The sequence below is a fragment of the Panthera uncia genome, chromosome B1, assembly GCF_023721935.1.
Source record: "Panthera uncia isolate 11264 chromosome B1, Puncia_PCG_1.0, whole genome shotgun sequence".
Classification (NCBI taxonomy): Eukaryota; Metazoa; Chordata; class Mammalia; order Carnivora; family Felidae; genus Panthera; species Panthera uncia.
This window is the reverse complement of record NC_064811.1, coordinates 11,612,906-11,632,054: the sequence shown is the minus strand read 5'-3', so window position 1 is coordinate 11,632,054 and position 19,149 is coordinate 11,612,906. Positions and strand designations below refer to the sequence as shown.

Genomic DNA, 19,149 nt, shown 5'->3' with positions numbered 1-19,149 from the left:
GGGTGCCCGCGCCTGCTCCCGACCTCTGCTGGTGGCGCGGGTGCCCTCACTGTTTAGCACCAGCTCTGTTTTCACCCCATCAACCCCTCTGCCACCAAACACGTGTGCAAGTGCACGCATGCGTGCCATTTTTCTTGCAGTGTAGGGAATGGAAACTGAGGACACGGGAGGGGGATTTCCATTTGGTGCTTTGCATCGCCAGTGACAGGTGGATAATGGAAGGCAAAGACGCCACCCAAGCCCCGTAAGCTTCCCTTCCTCACTTCCCCTGCTGGCCAGTGACTAAATGGTTATCATGAACGGAGCAGCAGAGCATGGCCATGAGGAACCTGGGCTCAGGAGGAAGACTGGGATTTAAATCCTGGCCCAGCCACTTCCTATTTATGGGAACTTGGACAAGATGTTTCCTCCTCCGTGCCTTAGTTTCCTCATCTGTAAAACGGAAGCAATAAAGTTGCTCATTAATGTATTAATGAGCCCATTAATATGTCACGCGATAATATATTAAACACTTTTTAAGTGTGGGTCAAATGAAAAATTGCTCAGTTGAGCCTTGCTGTTCTCATCTGCGAGACGGGGCTATCGCTGCTGTGAAGTGGCTTTCTAGTGGCTGTATTATGCGGAGGTGAGAAAGAGAGCACAGCCTCAGGCACTCAGGACAGGCTGATGGGTTTGGTGGCCACTGAGAGTTCACAGTCCTGTGACTTGAAATAGGGTGTCCTGGCACTGCCCCACGTCCGGTGGGCCCCACGCCCACAGCATACAAGGAGGGCTGCACGCCGGTCACAGCTACCTTGCCCCGAGCCCCTGTGGTTAGAGAGAGCGCTCCAAAGTCTGGAAAGGTGGTGTTGACCTTTGTTTCTTTTCTTCTCTTTGCAGCCCCAAGGAAGTCTGAAACAGTCCCTGAAAAACAATGCACAGACAATTAGGACGATTCACCGTAGCGAAGTCATCCCTTTGGAACAGTCAATGGTAATGCTCGACAACCTCTGGCATTTCCCTGTGACCCGAGCAAATCCCATGTCATTAGTTGGCTTTCATGTAGCCTAACGAAGTATCTGCACCTCACGCGGGGGTCAAATCCAGTTGGCCTCAGGCTAAGAAATTAAAAATTAATGATAGTTGGTGCGGCTGGGTGGCTTGGTCGGTTGAACGTCCGACTCAGTTTCAGCTCAGGTCAGGATCTCATGGTTCGTGGGTTCAAGCCCGGCATCAGGCTCTGCGCTGGTAGCACGGAGCCTGCTTGGGATTCTCTCTCTTCTCTGTCTGCCCTTCTTCCCACTTCCTCTCTCTCTCTCTCTCTCTCTCAAAATAAATAAATAAATAATTTTTAAAAATCAATAAATTAATAGATGATAGTAGCTGGGCTTTAAACAAGACAGATTTTCAATGTTACCACCCACTCCTTTTGTGCTTTATCTCCTTGCCTTTTCCTTGGGTGTGACCAGGTAGGTTAACCCCGTGCTTGCCCCACACACTATGCTCTGGTTCCCTGCGGCTCGATAGGCCCCCGAAGCCAGGCACCTGGCTGGGGTGATGATGTCTGTGTTCTGGACTCCCTTGCACTTACTTTCAAATTCTTTTTCTCCACACCCTGCCAAGAAATATGGGAAGGCAAGGGTAAGTCCTTTTCCCCCTGCCTCATTTAGCTCCGTTCACTGATCCGATGGGCCGCGTTCCCTGTCTCCTCTCTCGTAGCCTCTGTTGTGACTTCCCCTTTCTTTTGCTTCCGGCTGCCTTCTGGCTTCTTTCCCAAATGCCGGAAAGGCAGTTTGTAGCAGAGAGAGAACACAGGCTCTGCACTCAGGCGGAACTGATTTCAGACCCTGCTTCTACCTCCCCAAAGTCTTAGAATTTTCCATTTTCTCATCTGAAAATGGGGGGAACGGTTCCTGCCCTCCTGTTAACCTGCTTCCTGGAGACGAAAGCCCTGATGTCCCAGAGAGACTCTGTAAACAGGAGGGATTATTGTGACGCTGCTGTGGGAGACCTGTTACAGAGTCGGCTTGCTCAGGTTTGGAGAAGCACACGAGTCCACTTGACTTCAGCTTTGGAACCTCCTAGAACTAGTTTTTACCACTTCAATCTCTCTCTCTCTCTTCCTTCCCGACTTTCTAACTCATTGGAGCATTCAGAAGGAAAACTGAATTTTCTTAATATGTGTGCTGCACTCATCATAATTCTCTGCTCTGTTTGTTTATGCCTAGCACAAGTTTGTTAACATTTTAAGCTGGTTTTTCCATGCTCCTTAACGGCTTTCCTTCAAGTAGACACAAGCCTCCTGGGCCTTTGCAGAGCTGAGGCAATCTGTCTACAAATAGGCAAATTGCTGTGTACAGGTGACCGATGATGTAAACCTAGGGTTAGCAAACTATGGCCCCAAAACTATAATCCAGCCCGTTGCTTGCTTTTGTAAATAAAATTTTATTGGAACGAAGCCATGCCCTCTTATTTACGGATGACTGCAACCGTTTTCCGCTAAAAGAGCAAAGTTGAGTCTTTGGACACGGTGTGGCCCACAAAGCCTAAAATATTTACTATCTGGCCTTTGTTTTACCAATTCCTGACCTAAACCATTCAGATGGAACTACTCTGGGAAGTCAGGGTAGACTTTTGTAATTACCGCCTGCCACTTTGAGCCGACCCTACTCCGAGTGGTCTCTTGGACACCTCGTGTGGGATGTGCTGCCCTTCAAAGTTCTAGAATACAGATCCTGCTATTCTTCCGCTTTTCTTACACCAGAGGTTTGTGTGGCTCACATGGTTACTTGCATCTATATTGCACAGTAAAGTCGTATTTGATGGCTGGCTGCGGGGGGAGGGGGAGAGGGAGACACAATGTTCGTGTAATAAGTTGGAAAATATTATGTGTGCTTGTTCACCAGAGCTCTGTATACCAAAGCATCAAGGAACTTCAACAAAAAAGCAGCGGATTGGGGGTAAGGACTTACTTTCCTTTTCTGCCATGGGGTCTTATTATAAAAACACACACAGCCTTTCAGAAGTAATGGTTTTACAAGTATTTAAGTTTAAAAAAAAATCCTTTGGGGGCACCTGGCTAGGTCAGCCAGTAGAACTCATGACTCTTGATCTCTGGGTCATGAGTTCAAGCCCCACAGTTGTGAGTGGACTTCATTTCCAAAAAAAGTGGACAGGGGGCACCCAGGTAACTCAGTCGGTTAAGCATCTGACTTCGGCTCAGGTCATGATCTCACAGTTCGTGGGTTCAAGCACCGCATTGGGTTCTGTGCTGATGGCTCAGAGCCTGGAACTTGATTGCTTCAGATTCTGTCTCTCTCTCTCTCTCTCTCAAAAATAAATAAAGATTAAATTTTTTTTTTTAAAAAAGCTTGGTTATCCACCCACTTTAAATGCAAACTGGGTTTTCCTACCATTTGCTTCCTGCAAGTACCTCTCACCTTGGCACACTTAGATACACAGGTGAAAGCCGTGAGTTGATGTGTAGAATGTAAGCTCAGAAGGTACACTGGTCACTCTCACTGAGCTAATGCTGCCTACAAAATCCAGTGCCTTTGACCACAGACTCATTCTCACCGTTGGGTTGACTGCGGGCTTGTCCGCCCACCTTCCCACCCAGAGACCCAGGCTGAGGGAGCAGCTCCTGTCTGGGCCACCTCATGTCCTCGAGGTAGAAACACTAGCTGCCCTTTAAGCAACTTCTTAGAATCGGCCGCTCCATCTATGTTCCATTAACCAAAGCAAGTGAGGCTGCCAGGCCCATCATCTTGGGCTGAGAAGCCAGAGCTCAAAAGGTATCAGCAGTCAGGAGCAGTTAATACAGTCGACCACAGGGGGTCCTTCAGACTGCAGACACCCCCACAACAGAAACCGAGCTCCACGGCCACAATGTGTTTGGCTGGTACCCTCAGTGCCAACGGGCAACTCAGGAAACATCTCTTTATTGAGCGGATTGAGCTGCCCATGAGAGGTTGGGGATGTCAGCCCACAACCGAAAATCCCACGTTCCTCGTTCCTCCCTGTGCTTTTCTCTGAGCTCTTTTTGCAGACCTTGGTCACAGGGCTTCTTGCCACGTGTGACTGTGTGACACATGTCCCCGTGAACCGTGAGCTCCTTCGCTAGTAGTTAGCACACTCCCCGGGCAGCACTGGGCCTGCTTCTTTGTTGGCACGGGAGACCCTGAGTTCCCCTGAAGGCTCTTCTGTGAGGTTTGCTTGGCTTGAGGACCGTCACTGTTCTTCTAGTCACAGTTGCCATTTCACACGTGTGTCCTGGGCCAAGGGAGCCTGGGACAGACCGGTAACTGTGTGCGGGTCCCTTGCCATCCCGCGCATCTGGACGTTCATGGTGACAGCGTGAGCTGCGCATTGCCCTTCACGAGGGGTCAGTGTGGGGGCGAGTTGGGGTGGAAATGCATCTTTGACCCACTGGCCAAGCTGGGTGCCCTGAGGTCTCTGGGCAGAACAGAAAGGGCACCTTTTCTAATTTGCACCAAGCTGCCATGTCAGAGTTCTCACCTGTGTCAAGAAACTAGGTGCACATCCCGGCTCTTATGCCCCCAACCTGGTGACATCAAGCAGGGTCAGCCACCTCCTCTGTGAAGGGGGCCTGATAATGCCTTCCTACGGCCTGTGAGTACAAGAGCCCGCCCCCCGCGCTATCCATGGGGGATACATTCAGCGGATGCCACGGGCAGTACTGAACCCGTGCGTGCACAGCTACGATAAAGCTGAATTTATAAATTAGGCACAGTAAGGGGTTAACAGCAATAATCAATAATAAAATAGAACAATTATAAGAATGTACTGTACTAGAAGTTATGTGAATGTGGTCCCACTCTCAAAATCTCTGACTCACCCTTCTTGCGAGGATGTGACGTGGTAAAAATGCCTGACCAGGGGGGATGAGGTAGGCATGTGAGGGAGCGTTAGGCTGTTATCAGCATTTCTAACCATCTGTCAGAAAGAGGATCTTTGCTTCTGGACCCTGAGTAACGGAAACCGTGGATAAGGGGGACCTCCTGTACTCAGGGAGGCGATTTGGATCAAGGGCCCAGCCCAGTGTCCAGCACAAAGTGAGTGTTCAGTATGACATCTCTTGTCCCCCTGCCCTCAGAGGGCTGGGCCGGCTCAGTCGTCTTCTTGACTAGCAGGTCGTCGTGGGATGGGGCTGAGCTGACCGCACGGGCACCGACAGGCAAACTAGTGAAATCCCTTCGTCACGTGACACTTGTCGATTGCTGTGTTTTCCAGATGAAAGTGACCAATACCCTTTCCTCTTTGGATTCCGCTCAGGACTTCCTCACAACCCGTATTTCCTCGGTTATTGTTGAAGTAAGTTTTCTTTTTAAAAAATATGTATGGCCATGGGGGAGGGGAAGAAAAAAAAAAAAGCTAGAGAGGGAGGGAGCCAAACCATAAGAGACTCTTAAAAACTGAGAATAAACGGAGGGTTGATGGGGAGAGGGAGGGAGCGGAGGGTGGGTGAGGGGTATTGAGGAGGGCACCTGTTGGGAGGAGCACTGGGTGTTGTATGGAAACCAATTTGACAAGAAATTTCATATTAAAAAAAAATATGTATGCCAGTAAGTGGGCATGTGCCCATAACTACGTGACCTCATAGCATCCTTTTAACGGTTTTCCTACCCTTCGATTTCTTTCCAGGAAAGTCAGAAGTATGGGAACACGATAGTAGGATACTTTGAACGCTATCTGCAGTGGGTCAAAATCTCAGTAAGTAGTTTCTCTTTTATGAACACAAGAGGGCCATGTGTTAGGATGGCCATGTTGTAGGATACAATCAGGAGGAGATAAAATTAAAATCCTAGTAATTGGGTAGGAGAGATAAGTCAAGGGCCTCGAACAGGGACCATGATGGGAGGTGGCGTAAGACACAGCACGTGTTGTCCACGCTGGACCCCTTCTCGGGCCTGACACCGAGCGGGAGAAAGTGCCCCTCACATCGTCCCTCAGCTCCCTTGCTCACCATTGTAGGAGTTCTGGCCACACTTGACTGTGTCTCCCCAGTGAACTGTGAGCTTCTTTTGCAATGGTGGCTGGGGCAGCGCTCAGCCTGCCATGCTGTTGGTGGATCAGTCTACTAGGGGTGTCTTGAGCTACAGAAATTTGTTTTCTCACAATTCTGGAGGCTGGAAGTCTGACATCAAGGTGTCAGCAGTGTTGGTTTCTTCAGAGCCTTTAGAGTCTCTCTGCTTTAGAGTCCTCTCTGCTTGGGTCGTAGACAACCACCTTCCCCATGTGTCTTCATGAGATCTGCCCTCTGTGCATGTCTGTGCCCAAATTTCCACTTCGTTTATAAAGATGCCAGTCACATTGGATTAGGACTCAACCCTAATGACCTCATTTTAACTGATTTGCCTCTTCAAAGACCCTACCTCCAGATACAGTCACATTCTGAGATACCAGGAGGTAGGGCTTTAACACACGAATTTGGGGGAACACAATTCGGTCCACAACAGTGGGGTCTCCCTGAATACATTAGAAGAGGAAAGTCGAGGAGCAGAGTGAAGTTTCCGGTGGTTTCAAGGCAGCACGTTGCTCCCAGCAGCCAGCTTGTGGAGAAGTATAGTGTCTTGGAAAATGCCTTTTGTCATCTTGGGCTCTGGGCCAGCTCCCCTCTGTGAGGATTATTCCACTGGGGCAGGGTTTGGTGGGGGGGGGAGATGCTTGCCGCTGAGTTACTTGATCAACTTGGGCTGAATCACTTGGGCTACTTGCTGTTAGCCAAGACGGGCTTTGAGAAGTCTGGGGACTCAGGAAGTCTTCGACTACCTCCAAGCGGTCGTGAGCTTCTCACATGTATTCCTGGCCCTTGACCGCGTGAGCCCAGACTACCAACCATCTCCTCCCTCTTTGCTGCCCCACCCCGGATTCCAGCCACACCCCACTGCTTGATTCTCTGAGACGTTCACACTTCTCCATGTGATTTCCTCTGTGTCATACCCCCCTCCCCAGTCCCTACGTCTAGTCCCCACCATCTGGGCCTCGTGTATCTGGTTCTCCTTCAAGGCCCAGCTTCCTGATGTCTGTGCTGACGCCTCCCACCAACCAGATGGGAAGACCGCAGGGTCCTCTCGGTGCTGGCATGAGACGTGTGCACACGTGGGTGAATAGCGGCGGAAGAGATACATTATCGTCATTGCCGCCACGGCCACTGGACCCTGTGCATATCCTCCACCAGATCAAGGAACCACATTTTAGTCACATCCGTACCCAGAATATGAAACAAATACCGTGAAGCCAAAGGGAATCTGGACAGGAATGGTTAAGTCACACGAGAGCCATGCCATGGAAATAGTGGGTGACTGTTGGTACCAAATGGATCAGAGCTATGCTGTGGGGCTAGGAGAGATTTTCACAGGGTTATAAATAAAGGAGAAAAGCAAGATGCAGAAAGTGTACAGAGTATGACTCCAACCCCAGTTTTTGTAAAAACCCGGCAGTGAAAAAGCCTATGAAGAAAGAGGTAGGTTGGTTGAGCTTGGTGAAAATGAAGTTGTTAACATGGATTGCCTTGGAAGGTATAGGTGGTGGAAGAAAAACGGAAGGTTTACCAACCAATAAAGGAAATGAGCTAACATCGAGCTCATTGTATGTACTCAAAAGTTCTTTTTTTTTTTTAAAGATTTTCTTTTAAGTTTATTTATTTGTTCTGAGAGAGACAGAGACTGCAGGAGTGGGGAAGGGGCAGAGACAGAGGGGGAGAGAATCTCAAGCAGACTTCGTACTGTCAGCCCAGAGCCCAACGCCGGGCTCGAACCCACGAAACCATGCGATCACGACCTGAGCTGAAATCAAGAGTCAGACGCTTAACTGACTGAGCCACCCAGGCACCCCAAAAGTTTTTTAAAACGCATGACTATGGCTATCGTAAGTCAATGGGATTGGAGCATCTGTTTGAGATTTAGTAAACGTGTTTATTTTAAACTCATTAATGAGTACATAGTTTTCTGTCTTCTAAAAAAAATGTATTTTTTTTAATTTTAGAGAGTGTGTGTGAGTGGGGGGAGAGGGGCAGAAGGAAAAGAGAGAGTGAATTCCAAGCAGGCTCCACGCTCAGCACGGAGCCCAAAGTGGGGCTTGACCCACAACCCTGAGATCAGGACCTGAGCTGAAATCAAGAGTCGGACACTCAACCGACTAACCCACCCAGGCGCCCCTATTTTCTTCTTATTTTTTTTTTAATTTTATTTATTTATTTCCTTATTTATTTTAGTTTCTGTCTTCTAAAATGGGGTCTGCAGGTAGCACTGGTTTTTGTAAACATGGTTTTATTGGCACACAGCCACCCCCTTTGGTTTATACATCATCTGCGGCTGCTTTCACCATTTTTTTTTCAGAGTCCAGCACTTCTGACAGAAATTTCTTGGTCTGTCCTGCGAGGTAGAAAATATTTACTCTCTGGCCCTTTCTAGGAAGAGTTTGCCAAGCCCTGGTCCAAAATATATAATTATTGATTTGTTAGCTTTCCATTTTCTTCCACATCCTTTGTCAGATCTCAAAGGGATCTGGTAAGAAATTCAGCCCGAGACCCTGGACCTGACACTTGTACTTCATTCTCTCAGGAGCCTGGTAAGGGTGGGTGTTATGGTTCCATAAAACAAGTGTAGAAACCAGAGACCGAGAGGCAGAGAGAATCAGCATCTTGCTTTCAAGTACCTGCTTTTAAACATTGTCAAACTCATCCATAGAAATCAGCATTCTGCTCCATGTCAACGAGGGTGTAGAGATCCTTTTGGTGAAAATAGGTCAAAGATAAATGGCACGTCTGATTCTTGTGGATTTTTGTGCGTGTGCCTCAAAGTTCACTCGTGTTTCTTACCCCCTAGATTACTGACAAAATTGCAGCCTGCAAACCCGTGGCCACCGCTTTAGACTCTGCTGTTGACGTCTTTCTGTGCAGCTACATTATCGACCCCATGGTAAGAATGGTGACATTTCATCTTTCAAGATCAGGAAACACAGTAAACTCATCAATCTTCATTTTTTGTTTGCAGATTGTAGTACACCCTATGATATAAAATAGTTCTGTGCTTGGGTCTGTTAACAGGTGTAGAATCCAAGACCTGAAATCTAAAATTGAGATGAATGTGTTAGGATACTTCAGGGGGTGGCTGGGTGGCTCAGTCGATTAAGTACCTGACTCTTGATTTTGGCTCAGGTCATGATCTCACGGTTCGTGGGATCGAGCCCCGTGTCGGGCTCTGTGCTTACAGCATGGAGCCTGCTTGAGATTCTCTCTCTCCCTCTCTTTCTGCCTCTCCCCCCGCTCTCAAAATAAATAAACTTAAAAAAAAAACAACAACAAAAAGACCTGTCCCCTGCAACACCGTCAACCCCCTGAGCAGAGGGCCTGTGCGATGCTGTGTCCCTGTCCTCTGGCATATTGCCTGGCACAGGCAGCTGAATGAATGAAGGATGATCAAACAGCTGTCTGTCCAAGTGCATCTGTACTGCTCCGTCTGTCCTCTCCCTGTCCCACATCCACATGCCCATCTATCTGCTGGACGGACTTTGACACCTGAATGGAGATGCTCCTGTCCTCTTCTAGCCATGCAGTCCCCAAGGTTTGGCTTCCTGGCCACTTCCCTCCTCCCCAGACCCTAACCCCTTTGTGCTGCTTCTTGGACCCCTGCTGATGGCTTTGTAGGTGTGTCCTGGGCTAACCTGGTTGATTCTTTTTTTTTTTTTAATGTTTATTTGTTTTTGAGAGACAGAGAGACTGACAGACGGACAGAGCATGAGGTGGGGAGGGGCAGAGAGAGAGGGAGACACAGAATCTGAAGCAGGATCCAGGCTCTGAGCTGTCAGCACAGAGTCCGACGCAGGGCTCGAACTCATGAACCACGAGATTGTGACCTGAGCTGAAGTCGGACGTGGAACCGACTGAGCCCACACAGGTGCCCCTAACCTGGTGGATTCTGAATTGATCTCCTTGCCTTCGGTCTTCACCACCTGCCCCCAGCCAGTCAAATCACCCAACTATCGATGCTTTTCCCCCAGTAATTGAGGACCAGTGGAAGGAAGGCCTCGAGGCTGGAGCTTTGTAGCGAGGTGGTTTAAATAGTAAGAAAGAGCTCTGGGCATTGATTTTGCCAGGAAAGTGGACCCCAGGCTGCCCAACATGTTTCTTTTATACCTTGATTGTTCCCGAAAGAATTATGGCAGCTTCCAGTAAAAGGATTGGTTGTCATAAAGCTCTAAAGCCTCTCAAAGCGAGGTTTGAATGCACAGAAATCTACCAGTAAAAGAACACGTGGGGAAAGGAGAACAAATTTACTGGAAATCCTGGGTCAAGAGGTGCCACTGCCATCCGACAGTGCGCTCTGTCCGGAGGAAGGCAGAACGTCAGTGGCTGAGCTGTGAGGGTTGGAGGGCAGCGGAGGAGGGCCGCTGTCACATCCAAGCTGCCTTTTCCCTCCCGGTAGGCTGGGGAGGCTGTCCTGGTGTTACCTACAACATCACCCTAAGGCAGCGGCCATAGACCCGAACCTCTACAGGCCAAGCGTAAGACACTGGCTGGTGTATGGTGTCGTCGGGGTCTCCAGCTGCGTCTCTTCTGATTGGTGGATAAGGCTAAACAGCGTTGGGCGTCACCCCTGCAAAAGCTAGCGGTGTGGCCAGGCCCCAACCAAACGCGGACCTTCTTGATGGAAGAACCACCACTCAGCGGCCGCTGGTGTTGCCTTGCGGGGATGGGGGCTCAGTTTATGAGACTGAACTTGAAGACTTTTCAAGAAAGACGTGACTCCAGATTTCTGTGTGAAACCTGACTTAGGAATGTTGGCAACTATCTTTTGAAAATACCTTCACATGCTTTTTAAACAAAATAGGGTTGAATGCAGCCTATGATCTGCCCTTAAGCTTGGTTAAGTTAAATATGGAATGTTTGTTGAGAGCCTAGCAGGTGCCTAGCGCCGATCCTGCCTTCTCCACACAATAGTGTTATGGGATAAAGATGCTTCGGTCCCGCGGTTCTGATGCAGAGCAAAGCCAGAAAGGTGAATTAGCCGCGTCAAACAACTCAGAAAAGGGATTAAGCTCAGGCCTGCTGGCCCGCCATGCAGCAAAGGGACGCCATCTGGTGGGGTCTTAGATGCAAACCCTTGCTTCCCCACTTTCTCCCACTGGTCCTCATTTGTAAAATAAATATAATAGGATCGAGTCAAGGTTTTCAGAGAGATTTAATGAATCGCAGCAACGTGTAGCCTTTCACACAGTAGATGACTCCCGTTGCATTTACAAATGGTTTCAATGAACAAAATTAAACCTCATTAAACAATGGCGGAAAAAAGAAAAAAAGCGACCGCTGCTTTCCATTTTCCCGTCTTAAGGCATCTGATCCTCCTGATTTTCTTTTTTTCCCTAGAATTTATTTTGGTTCGGCATAGGAAAAGCCACCGTATTTCTACTTCCGGCTCTCATTTTTGCTGTAAAGCTGGCCAAGTACTATCGTCGAATGGATTCAGAGGATGTGTATGAGGAGTAAGTAGACACGTTTCTACAGAGGCTGGGGGAGGGGGGTCATTTTCTAAGAGGCACCGACTTCAGAACGAGCTCTGATGAGATTAAACTTGGTCTTTTTTTAAAGTAGGGGGTCACTCTGGTCAGGTGTCTTCTTTGTACCTTTCTTATGCTTGTTTTAACTGTTCTCCCTCTTGCTTCATCTTCTCAGTGTCCTTAACCAGCCTTCTTATTTCTTGTTTGCAGTTCCTCTGTCTTGGGGATTTGGCACTTTACTTTATAGCTGTGTTTACTAGTTTTCACTTTGACTCTGTAGTATATACCTTTATGCTTCGTGTTTTACTCCACTCACCTCCTTCGTGATGTGTGTCTCTCCTGAATGTACTTGGGTAGTGTCTGTATTAGGGTAAAAAAAAATGTGGGGGATCCAGCTGTCGAGCTGTGATCGTAATTAAAAACAATAATTGTATCTCCCTTTTTAGTATTTTATAGTGCTGAAACTGTATCCGTCAAAAAGTAAGCCTTTTCTTTTTTTTAAAACCATATTCCTAAGATGGGACTGGGGAGGTCTTTATTATTATGTGATGGACTTTTAAAACGGAATTAATAGCATCTTAAAATTACATGACAACGTTAGATATGCCCAGATAAAAATCCGTGCTGATGCCCCTACAACAGGGCCGGCACACACAAGGCACTGAAGGAATACTTGTTAAATTAATGATATTTTTATAGGTTAGGTTTATTAATATATAAAATGGCTGTTTCAGTGCTTGGTTTTTAAAGGGAGCAGAATGTGAATATAGCTTTTTTACTCTCTTTGTAGATTTAACAAATGCTCCCGTGCTTTTCATGACCCCTTGCATCGCCTTTGTAGCTCACAATGTGAATACTTCATCTTAGAGATAACGTGGTGTTTTTGGTGTATTTATTTTTGTTACAGTATGGAAAATGGTAATATTGGTTTTCATAGACATCATTCCACTCAGACTGTATGAACAAAGTTTTTAAACAGATCCAACGGCACGAGTTCTTGATCTACAGCGTCTCTGAATACTGGAAAAGAAACCTTCCCTTCCAGAGTTTACAGAGTTTAGTGATTTTTGTATGCAACACTCACCGATGCGCCAAAGAGTAAAAAGTGTGCATTCACAGCTGTTTTGGTTTTTGTTTTGTTTTCTCTCCAGAAGTTTTGCTTTAATCATCTGAGCCTTCTATGAAAGTTCCAATATGTATTACATTCATTCATTTCCAGTTTAGTTTTCAGAACAAGGCATGAATTGTGTCACATTTCATTGCTTGGGAACCTAGACTTGTAGCTAGACAAAATCCAGCAAATAGCAGTTGTGTGTGTGAACAATAAAAGTGATTTCAGAAATCTGACTCTAATCTTCTTATTGAAACACATACCTATATTATAGACATCGATTATGTCACTGTGTCATTTGCTCAAGGCTGCTGTAACAAGTTACACAAGGTGGGTGGCTTAAAGCAGCAGAAGTACCTTCTCCCACAGTTCTGGAGGCCGGAAGTCTAAAATGCATTCATCAGCACAGCTGGTTCCTCCAAGGGGGATTGCACAAGAGTCTGTTCCATGCCTTTTTCCTAGATTCTGATGATTGAGATGATCCACGGCATTCCTTGGACACTCACTCCAGTCTCTGTTTCTGTCTTCCCATGGAGTCTTCCTTGGGTGCCTGTGTCCCGATTTCCTCTGCTTCTAAGGAGTCATTGGATCAGGGCCCATACTAATCAAGAGTGATCTCATCTTAATTTCATCACATCTGCAAACAACCTATTGGCAAACATTCGCAGGTTCTAGGTGATATGAATTTGGGAGGGAACACCATTCAGACCAGCACAGTCATCCAGCAGTGATAGCAAATAGCCAAAAAGATAGGGAAGGAAACTCAAAGGAGAGCAACACTATACACCCTCTACACACAGAAACTAAGTTAAATTACCAAAATCATAAAAGATAGAAAAATTATAAATTCTGTTAGACACATAGAAAATAGTGACTCATCTCCCTCTTAATTTTATGTTCATCTCTTTATTTAAGAACATGTTAATACTCCACTGCTTGTGAGCATAAAGTGTCTCTTCATCTAACACCATGATGCCTGGCCCCTGCCACACAATGGATTCACGTGGCTGATGCTGAGGACCCACCCTTAGAGATTCGGATATAGTGGCCTGAACGTGTGGATGCTTAAATTTCCTCAGATGATTCTAATAGACGGCCAAGGCTGAGAAACACTTCCCTGGATTAACAGACCACTTTCTGGGCTACACCCCATGCAGTTCTCGTGCAGCCTGGCTTCAGAGCTACAAATACAGTTCCATGTGCATTTCATCCGATTAATAGGTAACTACTTATCATCTGCTATGTCCCAAGCAAGTTCAAGATGCTGATGGAAGAGAGGTGAGCTAACAGATTGGCCCAACCTCCCAGAAGCTCAGTGTCAGTGTTGGAACCAAGACAACACACTGGAGGTGTGTGAGAGACACAGAAGCCTGGGTGGTGGTGGGGATCAAGGGAGGTTTGCTGCCATTGAGTTTCTAAGATTGTATGAATTGGAGAAAGAAGATGGCAGTGTAGGAGGACACTAGGCTCACTGCGTCCTGCGGATCACTTAGATTCCACCCACACCTGCCTAAATAACCCAGAAAACCGCCAGAAGACTAGCAGAATGGACTCTCTGGAGCCAAGTGTAGACAAGAGGCCCACGGAAGAGGGTAGGAAGGGTCGAGAGGCGGTGCGTGCTACACGGACTGGCGGGAGGGAGCTGGGGCGGTGGAGGGACAGCCCACCGGCAAGGTGGAATCCCTGAGCCTGGCTTGCAAAAACGGAGGGGCCGGACCCCATGAGTTATGACAGCCAGCGGGACTTAACATCTGGAATGTTATAAGTCAACAGCTCTGCTCAGAGAGCGGGAGGGTGAGAGGACACCGGAAGGGAAGGTTGTTGACCCTTGGAAGACAGAGCTGGCCAGCGCCATCTCCCTCTCCCATCCCCCAGCCGAAATCCCAAAGGGAACCAGTTCCCATCACCGAACTTGCTTGCACCGTGCAAACACCCAATGCTGTGCTTCTGTGGATCCAACCTTCTGATGGGTCAGCCTCCCTCCCGGTGCTGCAGGGGCCCTCCTGTAGGGGACCACAGATGGCAAAGTGAACTGAGCCTGCCCCCCCCCCCCCCCCCCCCCCCCCCCCTGCCCCCCCCCCCCGGCTAATACGCCATTGGCCAGATCCCATCGAAGCAGCACCACAAGCCTGGCAGTGTGCAAGCAGCCCAGACAGGGGCCACACCACTCCACAGCGAGTCCCGCCCCTGGGAGAGGGGAAGATAAGGTACATACCAGTTTGACTGTGGCCCCAGCGGTGGGCTGGGGACAGACATCAGGTCTGACTACGGCCCCGCCCACCAACACAATTTACTCCAGACAGCACAGGGGAAGTGCCCTGCAGTTCTACCCCAGAGACTACCCAAAATGACGAAACAGAACTCTCCTCAAAAGAAACTCCAGGAAGTAGCGACAGCTAACAAATTGATCAAAAACGATTTAAGCAATATAACAGAACAAGAATTTAGAATAATAGTCATAAAACTAATCGCTGGGCTTGAAAAAAGTATAGAGGACAGCACAGAATCTATTTCTACAGAGATCAAGGGACTAAGAAATAGTCATGAGAAGCTAAAAATGCTATAAATGAGGTGCAAAACAAAATGGAGGTGACCACAGCTCGGATTGAAGAGGCAGAGGAGAGAATAGGTGCATTACAAGATAAAATTATGGAAAAAGAGGAAGCTGAGAAAAAGAGAAATAAAAAAATCCAGGAGTATGAAGAGAGAATTAGAGAACTAAGTGATGCAATGAAACGGAACAATATCCGTAAAATAGGAAGAGGAAGAGAGAAAGGGGCTGAAGGTGTACTTGAAGAAATCATAGCTGAGAACTTCCCGGATCTGGGGAAGGAAATAGGCATTGAAATCCAAGAGGCACAGAGAACTCCCTTCAGACGTAACTTGAATCGATCTTCTGCATGACATATCATGGTGAAACTGGCAAAATACAAGGATAAAGAGAAAATTCTGAAAGCAGCTAGGGATAAACATGCTCTAACATATAAAGGGAGACCGATAAGTCTAGTGGCAGACCTATATACTGAAACTTGGCAGGCCAGAAAGGAATGGCAGGAAATCTTCAATGTGATGAACAGAAAAAATATGCAGCTGAGAATCCTTTATCCAGCAAGTCTGTCATTCAGAATAGAAGGAGAGATCAAGGTCTTCCCAAACAAAAACTGAAGGAATTCATCACCACTAAACCAGCACTACAACAGATCCTAAGGGGGATTTTGTGAGTGAAATGTTGCAAGGACCACAAAGTACCAGAGACATCAGTACAAGCATGAAACTACAGACATCACAATGACTCTAAACTCCTATCTTTCCATAATAACACTGAATGTAAATGGACTAAATGCTCCAACCAAAAGACATAGGGTATCAGAATGGATAAAAAAAACAAGACCCATCTATTTGCTGTCTACAAGAGACTCATTTTAGACCTGAGGACACCTTCAGATTGAAAGTGAGGGGATGGAGAACTATCTATCATGATACTGGAAGCCAAAAGAAAGCTGGAGTAACCACACTTATACAAAACAAACTACACTTTAAATTAAAGGCTGTAACAAGAGATGAAGAAGGGCATTATATAATAATTACAGGGTCTATCCATCAGGAAGAGCTAACAATTATAAATGTCTATGCACCAAATACGGGAGCCCCCAAATATATAAAACAATTAATCACAAACGTAAGCAACCTTATTGATAAGAATGTGGTAATTGCAGGGGACTTTAATACTCCACTTACATCAATGGATAGATCATCTAGACACAGAATCGATAAAGAAACAAGGGCCCTGAATGATACATTGGATCAGATGGACTTGACAGATATATTTAGAACTCTGCATCCCAAAGCAACAGAATATACTTTCTTCTCGAGTGCACATGGAACATTCTCCAAGATAGATCACATACTGGGTCACAAAACAGCCCTTCATAAGTATACAAGAATTGAGATCATACCATGCACACTTTCAGACCACAATGCTATGAAGCTTGAAATCAACCACAGGAAAAAGTCTGGAAAACCTCCAAAAGCATGGAGGTTAAAGAACACCCTACTAGGGGCGCCTGGGTGGCTCAGTCAGTTAAGCGTCCGACTTCAGCTCAGGTCACGATCTCACGGTCCGTGAGTTCGAGCCCCGAGTCGGGCTCTGGGCTGATGGCCCAGAGCCTGGAGCCTGCTTCTGATTCTGTGTCTCCCTCTCTGTCTGCTCCTCCCCCGTTCATGCTCTGTCTCTCTCTGTCTCAAAAATAAATAAACGTTAAAAAAAAAAAAAAGAACACCCTACTAAAGAATGAATGGGTCAACCAGGCAATTAGAGAAGAAATTAAAAAATATATGGAAACAAATGAAAATGAAAATGAAAATACAACAATCCAAACTCTGGGATGCAGCGAAGGCAGTCCTGAGAGGAAAATACATTGCAATCGAGGCCTATCTCAAGAAACAAGAAAAATCCCAAATACAAAATCTAACAGCACACCTAAAGGAAATAGAAGCAGAACAGCAAAGATAGCCTAAATCCAGCAGAAGAAGAGAAATAATAAAGAGCAGAGCAGAAATAAACAATATAGAATCTAAAAAAAAAAAACAACAACTATAGAGCAGATCAATGAAACCAAGAGTTGGTTTTTTGAAAAAATAAACAAAATTGATAAACCTCTAGCCAGGCTTCTCAAAAAGAAAAGGGAGATGACCCAAATAGATAAAATCATGAATGAAAATGGAATTATTACAACCAATCCCTCAGAGATACAAGCAATTTTCAGGGAATACTATGAAAAATTATATGCCAACAAACTGGACAACCTGGAAGAAATGGACAAATTCCTAAGCACCCACACACTTCCAAAACTCAAACAGGAAGAAATAGAAAACTTGAACAGATGCATAACCAGTGAAGAAATTGAATCAGTTATCAAAAATCTCCCAACAAATAAGAGTCCAGGACCAGATGGCTTCCCAGGGGAATTCTAACAGACATTTAAAGCAGAGATAATACCTATCCTTCTCAAGCTGTTCCCAAAAATAGAAAGAGAAGGAAAACTTCCAGACTCACTCTGTGAAGCTAGCGTTACTTTGATTCCTAAACCAGACAGAGACCTAGCAAAAAAAGAGAACTACAGGCCAATATCCCTGATGAATGTGGATGCAAAAATTCTCAATAAGATACTAGCAAATCGAATTCAACAGCATATAAAGAGAATTATTCACCATGATCAAGTGGGATTCATTCCTGAGCTTCAGGGCTGGTTCAACATTTGCAAATCAATCAATGTGATACATCACATTAATAAAAGAAAAGATAAGAACCATATGATCCTGTCAATCGCAGAAAAAGCATTTGACAAAATTCAGCATCCTTTCTTAATAAAAACCCTTGAGAAAGTCGGGATAGAAGGAACATACTTAAACATCATAAAAGCTATTTATGAAAAGCCCACAGCTAATATCATCCTCAATGGGGGAAAACTGAGAGCTCTCTCCCTGAGATCAGGAACATGACAGGGATGCCCACTCTCACCGCTGTTGTTTAACATAGTGTTGGAAGTGCTAGCATCAGCAATCAGACAACAAAAGGAAATCAAAGGCATCAGAACTGGCAAAGATGAAGTAAAGCTTTCACTTTTTGCAGATGACATGATATTATACATGGAAAACCCGATGGACTTCACCAAAAGTCTGCTAGAACTGATACATGAATTCAGCAATGTCACAGGATACAAAATCAATGTACAGAAATCAGTTGCATTCTTATACACTAATAATGAAGCAACAGAAACACAAAGAAACTGATCCCATTCACAACTGCACCAAGAAGCATAAAATACCTAGGAATAAACCTAACCAAAGATGTAAAAGATCTGTTTGCTGAAAACTATAGAAAGCTTATGAAGGAAATTGAAGAAGATATAAAGAAATGGAAAAACATTCCGTGCTCATGGATTGGAAGAATAAATATTGTTAAAATGTCAATACTACCCAAAGCTATCTACACATTCAATGCAATCCCAATCACAATTGCACCAGCATTTTCTCGAAGCTAGAACAAGCAATCCTAAAATCTGTATGGAACCACAAAAGACCTCAAACAGCCAAAGTAATTTTGAAGAAGACCAAAGTGGGAGGCATCACAATCCCAGACATTAGCCTCTACTACAAAGCTGTCATCATCAAGACAGAATGGTATTGGCACAAAAACTGACACATAGACCAATGGAATAGAATAGAGACTCCAGAATTGGACCCACAAAAGCATGGCCAACTAATCTTTGACAAATCAGGCAAGAATATCAAATGGAAAAAGACAGTCTAACAACTGGTCAGCAACATGCAGAAGGTACTGGGAGAACTGGACAGCAACATGCAGAAGGATGAAACTAGACCACTTTCTTACACCATTCACAAAAATAAACTCAAAATGGATAAAGGACCTGAATGTGAGGCAGGAAACCATCCAAACCCTAGAGGAGAAAGCAGGAAAAAAACCTCTCTGACCTCAGCCGCAGCAATTTCTGAGTTGACACATCACAAAGGCAAGG

At 45.9% G+C, this 19,149-nt stretch overlaps 1 protein-coding gene across 4 annotated transcripts in view; it reads left to right on the top strand.

Moving 5' to 3' along the window:
• PROM1 (prominin 1) overlaps positions 1-12,841 on the top strand; it is a 134,882-nt gene extending 122,041 nt beyond the window's left edge. For 3 of the 4 annotated variants that reach the window (XM_049630341.1, XM_049630340.1, XM_049630342.1), the window contains 7 exons: positions 880-972; positions 2,886-2,939; positions 5,233-5,313; positions 5,644-5,712; positions 8,829-8,921; positions 11,369-11,484; positions 12,407-12,841. In XM_049630341.1, the coding sequence (XP_049486298.1) occupies positions 880-972; positions 2,886-2,939; positions 5,233-5,313; positions 5,644-5,712; positions 8,829-8,921; positions 11,369-11,484; positions 12,407-12,461 (561 nt within the window). In that variant the 3' untranslated portion in view covers positions 12,462-12,841. Of the gene's footprint in view, positions 1-879; positions 973-2,885; positions 2,940-5,232; positions 5,314-5,643; positions 5,713-8,828; positions 8,922-11,368; positions 11,485-11,945; positions 11,980-12,406 lie in introns of all 4 variants that reach the window. The other variant, XM_049630343.1, reaches the window with a different exon arrangement.
• Positions 12,842-19,149: the final 6,308 nt, after the last annotated feature.